At 28.9% G+C, this 16,963-nt stretch overlaps 1 protein-coding gene across 5 annotated transcripts in view; it reads left to right on the forward strand.

The window, feature by feature from the left end:
- Positions 1–16,963, forward strand: part of LOC100200012 (uncharacterized) — a 114,846-nt gene that overhangs the window by 79,956 nt on the left and 17,927 nt on the right. For all 5 annotated transcript variants that reach the window (XM_065807362.1, XM_065807360.1, XM_065807364.1 and 2 more), the window contains 3 exons: positions 268–405; positions 2,124–2,261; positions 10,847–11,026. In XM_065807362.1, coding sequence (XP_065663434.1) covers positions 268–405; positions 2,124–2,261; positions 10,847–11,026 — 456 coding nt within the window. The remainder of the gene's footprint in view (positions 1–267; positions 406–2,123; positions 2,262–10,846; positions 11,027–16,963) is intronic.

The raw sequence follows: 16,963 nt of genomic DNA on the forward strand, positions 1-16,963 counted from the left end.
TTAAATTATTAATAAGTTTAATTACTAAATTCAAAGAATGTTTTTTTAACCATTTATTAGATGGATTTTATTTTTTTTAACTTCCTTTATTTGTTTTTTTTTTGTTAGTGTTACTGTTATTGGTTTTATGAATGTTTTTTACACTGCTGGCTATTATGACATGAGCTCATAAAGTAAATAAATGAAAGCCCTTTAAGCTTTCTTTCAATGATTTTAACATTAAAATGTTTTTACAATTTTATATTATTTATGTTGTTGTTTTTTTAGCTGTCTTAGGAACATGGTCAACATATGGAGATTGTTCTGTATTATGTCAGCAAACAAGAGTTCGAACATGTTCTGGTAATTGTCAAAATGCTATAACTTCTCAATCACAAAACTGTTTAGGAGGTTCTTGCCCTGTTGGTAGGCTACAATTTTTACTTTTATTTTTTTGCTTTTAATGTTTAATGTGATTTTGAGAAATATTACGCTGTTTTCATATCTACTTTGTTTTCATATCTACTTTGTTTTCATATCTACTTTGTGAATTCATCAGTATAAAAAGAAACACAAAAATTTTTTTGTTCTCAGTCCACCTTAGGCAATGGTTTTTAAAATTTATTTAGTTTGATAAGAAAAATATAAAAAATAAAAAAATAAATGAAGAAAAAATGAACAAACAAAACCTAAATATCTTTGGCTTTAAACTACGTCAAAAAAATGGTTTGTAGCCTTTATTATGAAATGTCATGCACTAGATATAATAACTGCTGTATGATTTAAACTATGCAGTTACTAAATTGTTCCAATGTTGTTTAAAAACTGAAGCAGTGATTGTATGTAGTAAAGATGAATTTTTATCAGGTAAACTGTTGTTTATTGTTGCAAAAAGGTTGAGAAGTTGAAAATTTGTTGCATTTTTATGATGTATTTAGGACTCGTTCTTTAAAGATTTATGTATTTTTAACTTGAATGCACTTAACAAAAATTTAAAATATTAATAATAATTTTAACTCGAATGCACAAAAATTTAAAAAGTATAATAACTAATAGTCTTTTTCTAAATTTAAAAAGTTTAAAAAAAACTTTTTTTTATAAATGTATTTTTTGAATGTGTATGTTTGGGAGTTAATAAAAAGATTCATGTTATTAATACCAAGCTAATAAAATTAAATCTAAGCAAAGTTTAGTAAGCAAATAAAGATGTCTTTTTTTTAAAGGAATAATTCAGAATATGATATAATAGATATAATATGGCATAAAAATAAAATGCAAAATTACAAATACGGAAAAAAAAAGCAAAATTACAAATCTCTGATATTTTGAAGGTCAGAGTTATCAAAACTAATGGGTTTTTTGGTCCACATTGTGATATGGCTAAAAATATTTTTATTTAAAAAAGACTTTTTTTTATCAAATCAGAAATAATCTTTGTTTGATATTGTTGTTTTATACTTTTTAGGATTAATTTTTTATAGAAACAAATTTTGGATGTTATTACAAAGTAACATTTTTTTTTTGAAATTATTAAAATAAAAAAGATTTTTCTTATATTATTAAAAGTTAATTAAAAACAAATCTTTGAGCAAAATTTGTTTTCAAAAAATTTAGTTTATGTTTCTGCACAATTTAATCTCCTTCACTTCATTCAGCATTTTTGAAGATAAGAATGTGCTTTCTAATTGAGTTGTTTTATACAAAGTTTAAAATGTTAAGATTTTTTTTAAAAAAGTTTGTATATTAAAAGTAGTAATAAAATACATACTTTTGATTTTGTTTTATTTTTATAAACAATAGTATATTTTTTCCTGAACTTTTGTCACTGCAAATAAATCATTGATTAAATAGTAAAAACTTGCTAAATTTGGTTGCAAAAAAAAAAAAAAAGCATTTTCAAATTTTATTTTATTTTGCCAAAAAAAATTTTTGTTTTATTTTGATGTTTTTCCCCAAAATCATCAAAATTGCAAGATACATTGTCAAATTGTCACCTTTTTTTTCTTCTACTTGATTTCACTTAAGACCTAAAAAAATATATACCTTATATAGCTACCATTTTTAAAGCAAAATTTCAGTTATTTTTATTTGCTTTCATTTTAAAAAAATTTGCTTTTTCTAATTTTTTAGTTTTTTTTTCATAGCATTATATGGTGTATGGTCTGCATTTAGTGAATGCTCAGCTGCATGCCAGAAAACAAGAACAAGAAACTGCACCGGTAATTGTGCGAATGTTGCGATTTTAGATATACAAAACTGTACTGATGGTCAATGTTCTTCAGGTTAGATCCTTTTAGCATTATTTTATTTATAATGTAATTAGCAATTTAGTACTTTGTTCTAGACCTGAATTAAAAAACTAATGAAACTATTTTGTGTATAAATATACAGTAAAGTCCAGTTGGTATGAAGTAGTAAGTTCTTTCCAAGACCAAGTCTTTCTCTTTATCCTTCAGCCAATATCATTGTTGTTGGTGACTTTAATGCTCATCACACAGAATGGCATAGCTCTAATGTCAGTGGCTCTGAAGCTTTAAGGTCCACAACATTTGTCTTTCTTAATCTCTAACACAATCATTCAATTTTCCAACTTGTTTTCCAGACAATCCAAATCATTTACCTGTTCTAATTGACTTGTGACTTGTTTCTGATCCTATTCAGTGCTCAGTTTCTCCATATTTACCCTTAAGTACTTCTGATTATGGTTTAATCTTTCTAAAACTGTTATCTCATTTCTCTTTATCATCATGGTACCTCTTACAAATACCTTAAAGCTGACTGGAGCTTTTTCTGTGATTTTTTTTGTAATGGTCCTTAGATAAAAATCTTTCATCTTCCTGCTGACAAATATGCTTTTTATGTAGCTTTTTGGATTCATGCTGCCATGAAATCTTCTATTCCCTCTCAACAATTCCAATTTAGGCCTCACTCCTTTCCAAGGTTTTCCTTTCATTGTGCTGATGCAGTTTCCAATTGTAGCCATTACTTCCATACCTATTACCAAAACAATTCTCCAGAAAACAAATGTCTGCTTACTATCAATGATATATATTACATAGATATCTAACTCAAGCCGCGGTTGTGAGGCAAATTTGTTTATCGGAAGCCATATTGAATACTGGAAAAACACGCAAAAAAGATATAATATTTTAAAAAAACACCTAATTTCAGGCCTTGTTACGAGATTTCGCTGCGTAGCAAAAACGCGTAACGCATTTCTAAGTAACTCAACTCAGCAAATATATTTTGCATCGTTAGAAGTTATATTGCGTCACTAGCGTCTTTTCAAGTACTGCATTGTAATTAAAGTTATTTTATTAACACGTTAAAAATCATACAAACAGTTAGTTTTTTTCTCACTAGAACAAAAGTTAATAAATAAAATCTATGTTCTTATTTAATAAATCATTTTTATTATTTTTTTCAAATATGAACTAAATTTTATTTTGAAAAAAATATTCTTTTCATGAAACGTAAAATACTGTTTGTTTATTTTCTTATGATTTTACTTATGGTTTTTGATTATTTTATTAAGTGTTAATAAATTTTTTCTTATTTAATTTGTGAACTCTTTTTAATAATGTTTTTAAACAATAAAGAGTTTTTTTTTGTTATTTATCACGAATATGTTACCGATAACATATTCGTGATCATAATTTATTTTCATAAATTAAACAAACGTCATTAATACTTTACGTTATTGAATTAACAATAAACAAAATATCTTATTAATAAAATATTTACATTAAAATAAATCGTGCATTTTTTAAACTATTATGACAAAAAATAATTTTTACATTTAAAAGGAATTTATATATTTTATTCCTTTAGATAAAACTTAAAACACTTTTTTTTTTTTAACTAATTTTTATCAACAATAAAAAAAATTATTAAACAAACTGTTTCTTTAACAAAAAATCTATTAGTTACAATTGCAGTTAAATGCTTTTACTTACGACTTTATTTCTTCAGAATAAACGTCACATAAACGATATCAAAAGATAATTAAAAATATTCTAAAAGATATAAGTTTTTGCGTAACGCAAAACTGCTGAACGCGTAGGCAAATCGACTTTTCGCAAGCAAAATGCGAGCTGCGTAACGCTTCTTAACAAGGCCTGTAATTTTACTTTTTTTACTAAAGAAATGGTTATATCATGCTCTGCTTATGGTTGTGTAAACCGATTTACCAAAGGTGTTTCGATATCTTTTCATAAATTCCCTTTAAAAAATAGCGAGCTGTGTCAAAAATGGGTTGTGGCAACAAAAGGTGCTTTATTTGATCCTACGAAATATAGTTATATATGTAGTGTTCACTTTCATAAAGAAGATTATAATTATGAAAATGCAAATAAACCTTTGATTTCCTTTGATATTTGATTTCCGGCAAAAATGCATTGTAAAAAGCCAATCAAAAGAAAACATGTTTCCAGGAATGTAACCGAGACATACAATCAAAAAAAGATATCTCTTTCGTTGCCATCTTCTTCTTAAAATCATATTTTAACTAGTGTTGATTTTACTATTAATAATCTAAATAATAAAGTTGACTCTCCATCTAAAGTAAAGCTTAAAAGAAAAATTAAGACTCTTAAGCAAAAACTAAGAAGAAAAGAATTGAAAATCAGTACAATGGCTGAAATTATTAAAAAACTTGAAAATGATAAGTTTATATCTGCTGATACAGCTCAATTTCTTGATAATATTTCTGGTCTTGTTTGTGATTTATTTAAATCTGAACTAGTGAATAAATGCAAAGATCGTAGAGGTCACAGATATTCAGAAGAAGTGAAGAAATTTGCTTTGACACTTCATTTTTATTTACCTCGGGCCTATACTTTTGTCAGATCATTGTTTGCTTTGCCTTGTATAAGTTCTTTATCAAATTGGTCTTCATCTATAGATTGCTCACCTGGGTTTTTTAAAGATGTTTTTTCTTACATACAACAAAAGGGATTAGAAGATAATACATATAAAGATTGTGCATTAATCTTTGATTCTATGCATATTAAATCAGGTCTTGTTTATAATCCAAGTAATGGTAACTATGAAGGCTTTTCAGATTATGGAAACAATATATCTGCTTTTGATCCAAATTGAATAGCTACTGAGGCTCTTGTCTTTATGCTTGTTGGACTTCAAGGTCATTGGAAATGTCCTATCGGTTATGTTCTATGTGAAAAGATTTCAACAACAAACTTGGTTTGTCTTCTAACTAAAGCAATTAGTTTGTGTATTCAACACGGTATAGATGTTCACAGCGTAACTTGTGATGGTGCTTTTTCTAATTTTAGTGCAATGAAAAGTCTTGGTTGTTCGTTTGATAAAGTTGAAAATATGAAAACTCATTTCAATATTGAATCTTATGATAAAGTTATTTATTTTATTCCTGATCCTTGCCATATGCTAAAACTTGCACGAAATGCATTATGTGATCTTGGTTTATTTATTGATAGTCAAAAAAGATTTGTAAAGTGGGAGCACATCACAGTTCTGCAAAATTTGCAAGAGGATATTAGATTAAAGTTTGCCAATAAGTTAGGCAATAGCCATATTAATTTTCAGAGACATAAAATGAATGTAAAAATAGCCGCCCAAACACTTAGTAATTCCGTAGCAGATTACATTAGATTTTATAAGAACAATTAATAAACTTTTTGATTTACTTAATTCAAGAAGTCCATTTGGCAAAGGTTTAAAAAAAACCTTATTTCTTAATGACAAAATCCATTGGTTTAATGTTATTGACAAGTCAGTTAATCTCGCTAACCTAACTGATAAATATGGAACTAAAATTCTTAATCATAGAAGAAAAACCTTTGTTATTGGTTTCATTGTCTCTGCAGCAAGCATCCGAAATTTGTCTAATCATTTACTATCAAGATCAGAAAATTCATTCAATTATGTGTTGACCTACAAAATGTCTCAAGATCACCTGGAACTGCTGTTTGCTTGTATTAGAGGAAAAAATGGTTTTAATAATAATCCAAATATTATTCAATTAAAGGCGAGCTTCAAAAAAATCCTTTTAAGAAACTTTCTGATTGGTTCAAAGCATGCAAATTGCCTCACTTTTGAAAAAAATTCAGCTGGTTCAATATTTTCATTGAAATGGAGTAAAATCAGATCTCCAATCATAGAAACAGAATTAAAAGATGAAGATAAAAATATAATTGAAAATTTATCAAATAGCCTAGAAGAGATTTCAACATCAATATACAAAGAAGCAATACTTGGTTATATAGCTGGTTTTATTGTTAGAAATCTTAAAAAGAAAATAACTTGTTGCATATGTGCTGAAGCACTTAACAAACCAGATAATTTAGTTTGTGATCATGACTACACAGTATTTTACAAATCGTCGTGGTTATCTTTTATAAATTTAAAAAAACTTGAAATCTATCCATTTCTTACTTCTACACAGTGTTTCTCCATCAGTAGGTTCGTCAGGAAGAATCTTCCTGATGAACCTACTGATGGAGAAACACTGTGTAGAAGAAAGAAAAAATTAGATAAGTGTTTTTACTAATTTATATATACATAAATATATATACATATATATATATATATATATATATATATATATATATATATATATATATATATATATATATATATATATATATATATATATATATATATATATATATATATATATATATATATATATAAATTAGTAAAAAACACTTATCTAACTTTTATCTTGGATAAGTGTTTTTTACTAATTTATTATTGCTCTGTTCTTTAAGAACATTGAGCACTCTATTTGTAAAATACACTAACATAATTTACATATATATATATATATATATATATATATATATATATATATATATATATATATATATATATATATATATATGTGTGTGTGTGTGTGTGTGTGTATATATATATCTATGTGTATATTTTTATATATATATATATATATATATATATATATATATATATATATATATATATATATATATATATATATATATATATATATATATGTTTACTTATAATATTTTTCTTTTCATAAAAGTATATATATATATATATATATACATATATTTATATTATATATATATATATATATATATTTATATATATATATATATATATATATATTTATATATATATATATATATATATATATATATATTGTATATGATATAATATATATATAGTGGAAATACTATTATCAATAGTTAATTTATTGTATACTGGTAATAGAGTATTTACTAAATACCTCCTTAATCCAAGCTATGTCCAGTTTTTTCTAAGCATATCATAAATAATAGCTTCTTTCCAAGGTAATTAACTTATTTTTATAACTATAACTTTAAAGTAACATCAACTACTTTAAGTTTACTAATATAAAAATAACATCCAGATTAAGTAATTATAATAAACTTTTTCGACAAAAGCGCAACATTAACTATACTAACAAGATTATTTTGTGCCATTTTTAATAAATAAATCTAAACAGGTCAGACCTATTATTTAATGTTTATAATTTCTTGTAAAACTAATGCAGAGGTTCATCGCTAATTTATGATGTTTTGCCAGTATTCAATATGGCTTCTGACAAAAAAAAAAAGCCTTATATTTTCTAACGGTATTTTTACGGAGTTAGACATCTATGTATTTATATAACATTGGCTTACTATATACTCGTATTTATCTCAAAAATTTGGCTCCAGAGATTTCTTAAGAATCTTTAATAGTGTCTGTAAAAAGGGCAAATTTGTTATTCCACCTCTCTTGCATGGTTCAGATTTTGTTACCTCACCTAAAGACAAAGCTAATTTGTTTGCTCAGTACTTTTCATCAATCTTGTCTCTTCATTCCACTAATCACATTCTACTTGATATAGCTGACAAACAGGTTGATCTATTGCTTGACATTCGTATTACTTCAGCTTCTGTATCTAAAGTGATTTCCTGCATAGACTTTTTTAAAACTTGTGGTCCGGGCAACATAGCTATTATTGTCTTATTGAAGTAATTTCCAGAGCTGTCATCTATACTTTCAAAACTATTTAACAAGTGCTTATCAGAGTCTTGTTTTCTGACATGCTGGAAAGCAACATCTGTTATCCCTATTTTCAAAAATTCTGGAGAGCGATCTAACTTGTCTAACTACCGTCCCATTAGTCTTCTTCCTTTCATCAGCATAGTTTTTGAATCTTTAATTAACAAACACTTAATCTCTCATAACTATCTATATCTATCTCTCATAACATCTAATAACTTACTTTCTGATCATCAATATGGATTTCATTTTTTCATTCTACTGCGAATCTGTTAACAGTAATAACTGATAGGTTTTATTGTGCATTAGATAGATGTGATGAGGTTAGGGCTATTGCTCTTGACATTTTTAAACCCTTTAATAAAGTTTGGCATGCTGGTCTCCTTCATAAGTTTTCTTCTTACGGTGTATCAGGTAACAACTTTAAGATTTTGAATCCTTCCTTACCAATCGTAGTATAAAATTTGTCCTCAAAGGACAGCACTCTTCTTCATTTCATTTAACTTTAAGATTTCCTCAAGATTCTATCTTTGACTCTTTACTTTTTTTAATTTACATTAATTATCTCCAAAAATTCTAACATCTAAAGTGGCATTGTGCGCTGATGATACTACCATTTATTCCTGTCTTGATAGGTAGCCAATTTTCTCTGATTGCTGAAGGGGGCATTTGAACTTGAAAATGATCTCACTTCTGCTACAGCGTGGGTCTCTCAATGGCTGGTGAACTTTAACTCAGATAAAACTCAATTTTTTTTAGCTAATCATTATTGCAATAGTCAAGATCTTTCTATATTTATAAATGGTATTGAGCTCAATGATTAATTTACTCTTTGTCTTCTAGGATTAACTCTTACTCCCAATCTTTCTTAAAAACCATATATCAAATTAATTGCAAAATTAGCATCAGGTTGCATCTCTTTATTGTGCTCATAACTTTCTTTCTCTAAATTTTATTATTTATCTCTAAATCTCATATTTGTCCTTGTATGGAATACTGTTGCCATATCTGGAGCAGATCTTCAAATGATGCCCTTTCTCTTTTAAAAAAAGTGCAAAAATGCATTGTAAACATAGGTGGACCTGCTCTTGCATCTTCAACCACTGTCACATTGTCATAATGTTACTTTACTTTCTCTTTTCTATAAGTTAAATAATCTATAATCTCTGCTCTAAAGAGCTAGCATCTCTTGTGCTATTCATTTATGTGTTTTTTGTCATTCGATTAATTCTTATCATTTTACTGTGACTGTTCCTAAGTGATCCAAAATTTCTTATATGCCTAGTTTTTTTCCTCAAACATCAGTTCTTTGGAGTTTGCTCCTTTCATTTGTTTTCCTAATTCATATAATTTGCCATCTTTTAGTTGTCTGCTAATTGTTATCTTGCTTTTTAAACTTTTTCCTTGAACTCACCTTATCATCTCACTACTTACTACTACCCTAAAGCTGACTGGGATTCTTTTTATGATTTTCTTAGTGATAGTTCTTGGGCTGTCTTTTCTCTCTGTGCTGATAAATGTGCCTTTTATGTAATCCCCTAAATCTAGGAAGGAATGGAAGCTTTTTTTCTTTCTCGTTTGTTCCAAGTCAAGCCACATTCTAGTCCATGGTTTTCACCTTCTTGTTTAAATATAGCATTTAATGGTAATCTTTTTTTTTTTTTTTCATCTTTTTAAAAAAAAAACTCTCTTGTGAACAAACGCCTGTTTATTATTGCAAAAAATAAATGCAAAAAGGTGCTGTCTAGTGCTAAGCTCTATTATTCCTAATTCACTTAATTTTGTACCTTAACTTATTACCTCTCTTAAAGATAAAGCTGAAATATTTGAAAAAAACTTTTCTTTTAATTCGGCTCTTGAATTTTATGGCCATATTCTTCCTACTGTTCCAGTTAAACAGGTAACCCATTGTTAGACATTCAAATTACTCCAACTTCTGTTGCTTAAGTCATATCTCAATTAAAAATTTACTACTTTTTGTGATCCAGACAATATTCCTGCCATAATCTTATGAAAGTGTACTTCAGATTTCTCTTCACTTCTCGCTAAATATCTGAATCTTGTTTTTCTGCTTACTGGAAAATGACATCTGTGGTTTCAATTTTTAAAAAACTCTTCACATTAAAAAATATTCTGCAAAACTCAGTTATTTACTGCAAACAACTATACTGTATACATTATACTGTAAATATTTCTATGATGAATGGCTACTCTCTCACTAAGTTCTCATCCTCACTGAGTCCTCCTTTATGTCTTCTTAGATTTTTGTTCACTACTGACCTCTCATGGAAACTATATATACAATCGATTGCATAGATAACTTAGGTTGCTTCTTTTTATTGTGCTTGCCATTTTTTTTCTCCTGATTTCATTCTCTGCCTCTACAAGTCTCTTATTGGCTTATGTATTGAATACTGTTGCCTTATTTGGGTTGGTTCTTCTAATGATTCTCTGTCTCTTATAGGCAAGGACCAAAAATGCTTTGTAAATGTAGTTGGACCTGCCAAGTTTTTATCTGCTAATCCTATCTCTCATTGTCATAAAGTTGCACCTCTTTTCTCATATCTATAAATACTATCATGGTTGCTGCTTAAAGGAGCTTTCCCCACACTTCAACCCTTTAGAAATCTTTCCCATCTTCATATTTTGCTGACTCAGTCAGCAATCTCAGTAAAGCAAAACTGGTCCTTATATTGGTTTTATTGATTTTATTGAGGTATTAAAGACTTTAGGAGATGTTGAGGCGAAAATGTTAAAGCAATTATAATGATATATATTTTTATTGGTGTATATGTAGTGTTTAAGCAGGCAATGGCTATATATGAGTATAATGCATTATTTATATATTTAGCTTATACTCTTGGTAATTGGGGAGCTTGGAGTTCTTGCTCTGAATCATGTCGAGCAACTCAAACTAATCCAATGCGTGTTCGAGCCCGTAATTGTACAAGTAACTCATCTACATTTAATCAATGCACTTCTGATATTATGATTCAATATGAACCTTGTAATACTGATGCATGCTTAACAGGTTTTATTAAATTTTTTTATCTGCATATTTTGGAATTTAGTTATTATAATTATGATTACTATATATGTATATATATATATATATATATATATATATATATATATATATATATATATATATATATATATATATATATATTCAATATTAATTTAAAATATTAAAACTGCTCTTTTTGTGTTTTATATAAGTATTGTTAAGTATATTTTGTATATCAGTTGGCGCGAGTTTAGTAATTTTTTTGAAGTTTGAAAAACTTTTTTTCTTTTCGCAAGTTTATTTGTTTTATCTTTAAATCAAAATAATGAGAATTAATTTGATTTAACAAGTTACTTCATTGTCAGCATATAATTGAGTCACTGCAAACATTATTACTTCATAATGTTTAAAGTAATCAGAAAAGTTATTTATAAAAACAAAAACCAGAAAAAAAGATAGATTTTTGAAGTACTAAGCAACAAGCTGACTTTTCATCTGACAGTTTTTCATCAAAATCTGTGTGTTACTGACAGTTTATTTATACAAATGACAGGCTTAATACAAATTTATGACGACAGAGCCAATCAATTTTTCTGGATTGGTAAACCAACTTCTTTTTGGATTGAGTTTGTAAGAAATGTAAAAATTAACTTAGATCTTGTTTTAAACTGAACTAGACACTGCTTATTATAATGTTTTTCTACAAAATTTATCTTTAACTTGAAAATTCTTTAAATCAAGATGACTTTTAGAGACAAAAGCTCTTCTAACACGGAGAAGAACAAGGATACCTGGACAAAAAACTTAGTCCAGTTTCAAGCCCCATCAAGAAGAGGCAACGTGGTAATTTATGAAGCAACCTTGAGCAAACAGAGTCGCATGCCTCTGAAAAACCACGTCATTGGATGCTTCAAATTTCTTGAATCTACTGCCAAAGAACGGAGAGAGAGGATTGGTTTAATTGCTGTAGAGCTTAAAGACCTATGAAGCAAAACGTTGAACTTCCCGCATATATCTGATCAAGCTAAAATTAGCAAAACCTCTGAAAGAATATGAGCGCTGCGGAAAAAAATAAAACTTTGATTCATTGAATGAGTTGTTTGACATGACCAAAATGAAAAGCGAATGGTTGTGCAAAAAGGATGAGAACCTCTACAAATTGGTTATTCAACTGGCAAACCTGCTAGTGCCAATACCGTCCACCTATCCAATCGAAAGAGGGCAATGGAAACAACTGTGTCCATACTTACCAGCTTAGCGCTACCTGAACAATACAGACAGTCCTTGTGAGGATGACAATGCAGCATCAATGATTGCAAGACATCTTGTTACATGCTCAAAGCTGTTGTCCCACAGAGCAGCAGTGGTGTGCCACCAGCTTTCTGGTGAGGGCATTGTAATCCCAACCCCATGTCAATCAGCAATCCACAAGGCTATCTACATGAGAGCTGCTCAGGTGAAGAAACACTAGGTGAGGACGCGTCATCTGGAGAAGTGGAGCATACACTTTGACGCCAAACACATTGAGGGCTTTGAATATTACGCCGTGGTCCTCAAGAATGAATCTAAAGAAATTAAGTTGACTGCGCTAAAATTGAAAGATGGGAAAGATCAAACAATCACAGACGGACTCCAGGATGTGTTAGAGAAGTTCAACCTGTTGGGACCAGTTGTGATGATTGTTGCCGACACAACAAACGTGAGTACCGGCAAGAAGACAGGCGTTGTTGTTCGGCTGCAGCAAATGTTCAAAGAGAAAGGTCGCCCTAAACCCAAGTTCATCAGTTGCCAGCACCATGTGCTAGACCACGTTCTTCGCGTTGTCATGGACAATAAGCTCCATGGGTCGACTAAATCACCAAACATCGAGTATTTCTTTGTGCAAGATTTGATGAGTAATTACGATAAATTGAAAGCAGCCTTCAGCAATGGTAAAACTGAGAATAAGGAAACAGGCAGCTGGAGAGATGACATGAAGTTTTTCTACCACCTCACTTGTGTCTTCTGTGACTTAACTGAGAGGAATGAGATCCCCTTCGGTAATTTTAAACAAATCCCAAACATCAGCAATGCATGCTGGAACTCTTGTGCCATTCTAGTCCTTCTTGTGTTTATTCTGATGCCAGAAACCCGGATCAGGTTGTGTAAAATCTGTTCATTCATTCCTTACTCATGGGCTGGCCATTGGTTCAGCAGTCAATTGCTCTGAATTGAAGATCATGAAAAACTATCTGAGGCTCTGAATGACTACCCAAAAGCTCTCAATTGCTTGAAAACCCACTGGAAAACAGATGACTCTCTAATCAACATTGCCTGAAGCAACAAGTGCTGCGAGTGTACCATCAAAGTTATGCAAGAATTGCACAACTCCTGCTGCAACAAGGGCAACCTCCCACTGAGATTCATCCTCTCTAATGACATTATTGTGAATATTTGACTTTCTTGAGCGTTTGATGATCCTATATAATGTTGTATGCATGTGACTCTACAGCTTATGTTTAATTTTGTATCTGCTTACAGTGACTTCAAAAATTTGGCCAAAAAGCTAATAAATAAAATTCTTAGAATCATTTTGTGTGTGAGGTTTTTTTATCAAATTGCCTTGAATGTAATATTTTATTTAATCTTAAATGAAAGCTCATCAAATTATGATACAGGGAAACAAGGTTGTATAAAAGTCATCACCATATTATATACGTAAACATTATATACACAAACATTATATACGCAAACATATACATAAATATTATATGTGCGAAAAAAAATTCTCATTAAAAAAATTGCAAAGCTCGCAATAAACCCAACTAACCACTAACAGTTACAGTTTTATAAAAACATCTTGAGCTAACTAATAAATTATTCACATATATAGCTATTTTAATATATTTTTAATTACAATTTGTCTTTTATTTTTTATATAAATATTTTTTAATTTATTGATATTAGCTAGTGGTAATATCAATAATTTTTGTAAAAAAGATTTTCCTGTCTTTAAAATAAAAAAAAACAACCTAAAACTGACATTTCATGGTAAAAACTTAAAAACAACCATGCAAGAGTATATATATATGTATAACGAGTGCAACCAAATAATGCTAATTTAGTTTCTTTATATAAAAGTGCTGCATTTTTTCAATTTAGAGAAATAACTATGTAACTGTTTAGAGACAAAGATCTTCAAGTTTTATTCATCACAAAGTTCATTATTTGTAATGATATCCAGGGATCCTTCTTGACAGATCTGACTAGAATAGAATCCTCTCTAGAAGTGGTTCCACCTTTGTTATCTGCTGCCAACTTCCCTGTAGAACGATATTTGGAACATAGTCTTGATACGGTCCATTTTTTCACGCAATATTTATCACAAATACTTTTTTGTGACATTCCATTTACGTAATCGCCAATAATTTTCTTTCTTAGTTCCAATCCAAGACTGTCGGGAGCCATTTTTGCACTTGAAGTCATAAAAATAATAAAAATAAATAATCACACTTCTCAAGGCTTACCGTGTTACATTTACCTTGTGATGATACAATAATGCTCTGTGGAACACAATGTCTTGGTTGGATGTGGACTGTATTGATGTAATGAAACACTTGTTGTATTTCACTTCTTGTATTGATGTTCTTCGATAAATCACTTTGATAAAACTCACTTCGATAAACTGTCTTGATAATATTGACTGATTGACTTCCGTATACTGACTGAATTACATGTCGATTTACATGTATCTTATATAGTAAAATGAACCTGTGTGAACCTGTTCTGAAAGATTCTAGATGCTTCTTTTCAATGCTTTTGGAAGCTTCTGGATGCTTATGAATGTTTCTGGATATTTCTGGATGCTACTGGATGCTTCCAGATGCTTCCAGATGCTTCTTCTGGAAACTTCTGGAAGCTTCTGCATGCTTCTGGAAACTTCTGGATACTTCCTTTAATTGTTAAAAAACTTCCGTGACGTTGACACGGACCAGACTTAAGAAAATGAAACAAACCAAAAAAGTCGCACTTGTTTTTTCCGCTGCAAAATGGCACTTGTCAACGAAATTCTGCCTGTGTGCTTTCACCTGTCAGCTGATTGCTTATGTCATGGCATGCTATGACTCCAGAATCCTGAACTGTTTGCTGTGGTAGTATAGTTCGTTTCGTTTTTAAGACATTAGAATTAGGAACACTTTTTAGCATTGTTCGATGTTGGTTGCAAATGTTTTTTCTAATACTGTAAATATATATATATATATATATATATATATATATATATATATATATATATATATATATATATATATATATATATATATATATATATATATATATATATTAGGGTGGTTCGAAAAACAACTTTTTTTAGAATAGTCTGCTGCTCTACTGCACTTAACTAAATGTGTTCTATATAATACAAAAACACTAGGTTTAAAATTTTTTTGAATAAAAAATATTTTTACGGGGTCTCAAGACCCTTAAAAATTAGACAGGTCCCTAATATTTTGAAAAAAAGTTTTTCTAAAGTATATCAACCTGGTACTCAAAAGAAGTGAAATTATATAAAAATAATAATCAAATTACATAAAAATATTTTTTTCAGATATAATCGCCTAAAGACTATTGTTTTTAAGATAAAAATAAAAAAAGACAACATTTTTAAGTTTTTTCAAATCAATTTTTTTAAACATGTTCTTTATGTAATTGATTATTATTTTTGAAGTTTTTATATAATTTTGCTTATTAGGAAATAAAAAATGGAAAGTGAATGAGTGGAGCATTTTATGGAAAAAGTTAAATGATTAAATCAAGGTTTAACTAAACTATTTGAAACCATTAGGAATACAAAAGAATATAAACGATATAAATGAGAAGTGTATTAGGACCTTTTCTATTTATTATACTTATTAATGACACCCAAATCATAATAAAGTACCTATAAAAATGCCTTTAAAAATATCTTAAAACTAATCGAATCAATAAAATCGTTAGAAAACTGTCATGGTTTACAAAAAATACTAGATGACATCAATGTATGGTTGAGACAGTGGTTAATGTATTTCAATTTCAGTGGTCACTAGCCAAACCTTAACTCAGATAAAACTCAATGAACGGTAATGTACTCGATGAGTCATCTACTCTTTACTTATAGGATTAACTTTTACTTTCAATCTTTCTTGGAAACCATATATAAAATCCATTGCAAAATTAGCATCTGCTAAGGTTGCATCTCTTTATCATCTTGCTACTTTTTTACCCCAGTTCTATTCTTTATCTCTAATTTGCCCTTGTATGGAGTACTGTTGCCATATTTAGAGTGGATCTTTGAATAATGTCCTTTCTCTTTTAGACAAGATGCAAAAAAGCATTTTAAACATAGTTGTACCTACTTTTGCAGCCAACCTCCATTAACCATTAACACATTAGCCATTAACACATTAACCATTAACATTAAACTAACTATTAACCATTACCACATTGTCTTAATGTTGCTTTTCTTTCTCTTTTCTATAAATACTATAATGAGCTCTGCTCTAAAGAGCTAGCATCTCTTGTGCCATCTACTAAAATTCATTTTTGTGTTAATCGTTATTCTATTAAGTCTAATCCTTTTACTGTGACTGTTTCTAAGTGGTCCAAAAGTTCTTGTTAGTCTTGTTTTTTTCTTCGAACATTAGTTCTTTGGAATTTGCTCCCTTTATCTTGTTTTCCTGATTCCTATAATTTGCAATTTTTAAAGTCATCTGTTAATCGTTATCTTGCTTTATAAACTTCTTTTCTCTTCTAGTAACTTCCAACTCTAATAGTGGTTGCTTGCAGCCTTGTTTGAAGTGATTATGTTTAAAAAAGTATATATATATATATAAAAAATGTGAACTAATGCATTGTGAAAAAAATTTAAATTTTAACTAAACAATAGGTATAGTTATTAACAATCCAATCACTTTTGTTGTAAAACAAAAAGATCTCAGTGTCATA

This window comes from Hydra vulgaris, chromosome 10 (genome assembly GCF_038396675.1).
Source record: "Hydra vulgaris chromosome 10, alternate assembly HydraT2T_AEP".
Taxonomy (NCBI): Eukaryota; Metazoa; Cnidaria; class Hydrozoa; order Anthoathecata; family Hydridae; genus Hydra; species Hydra vulgaris.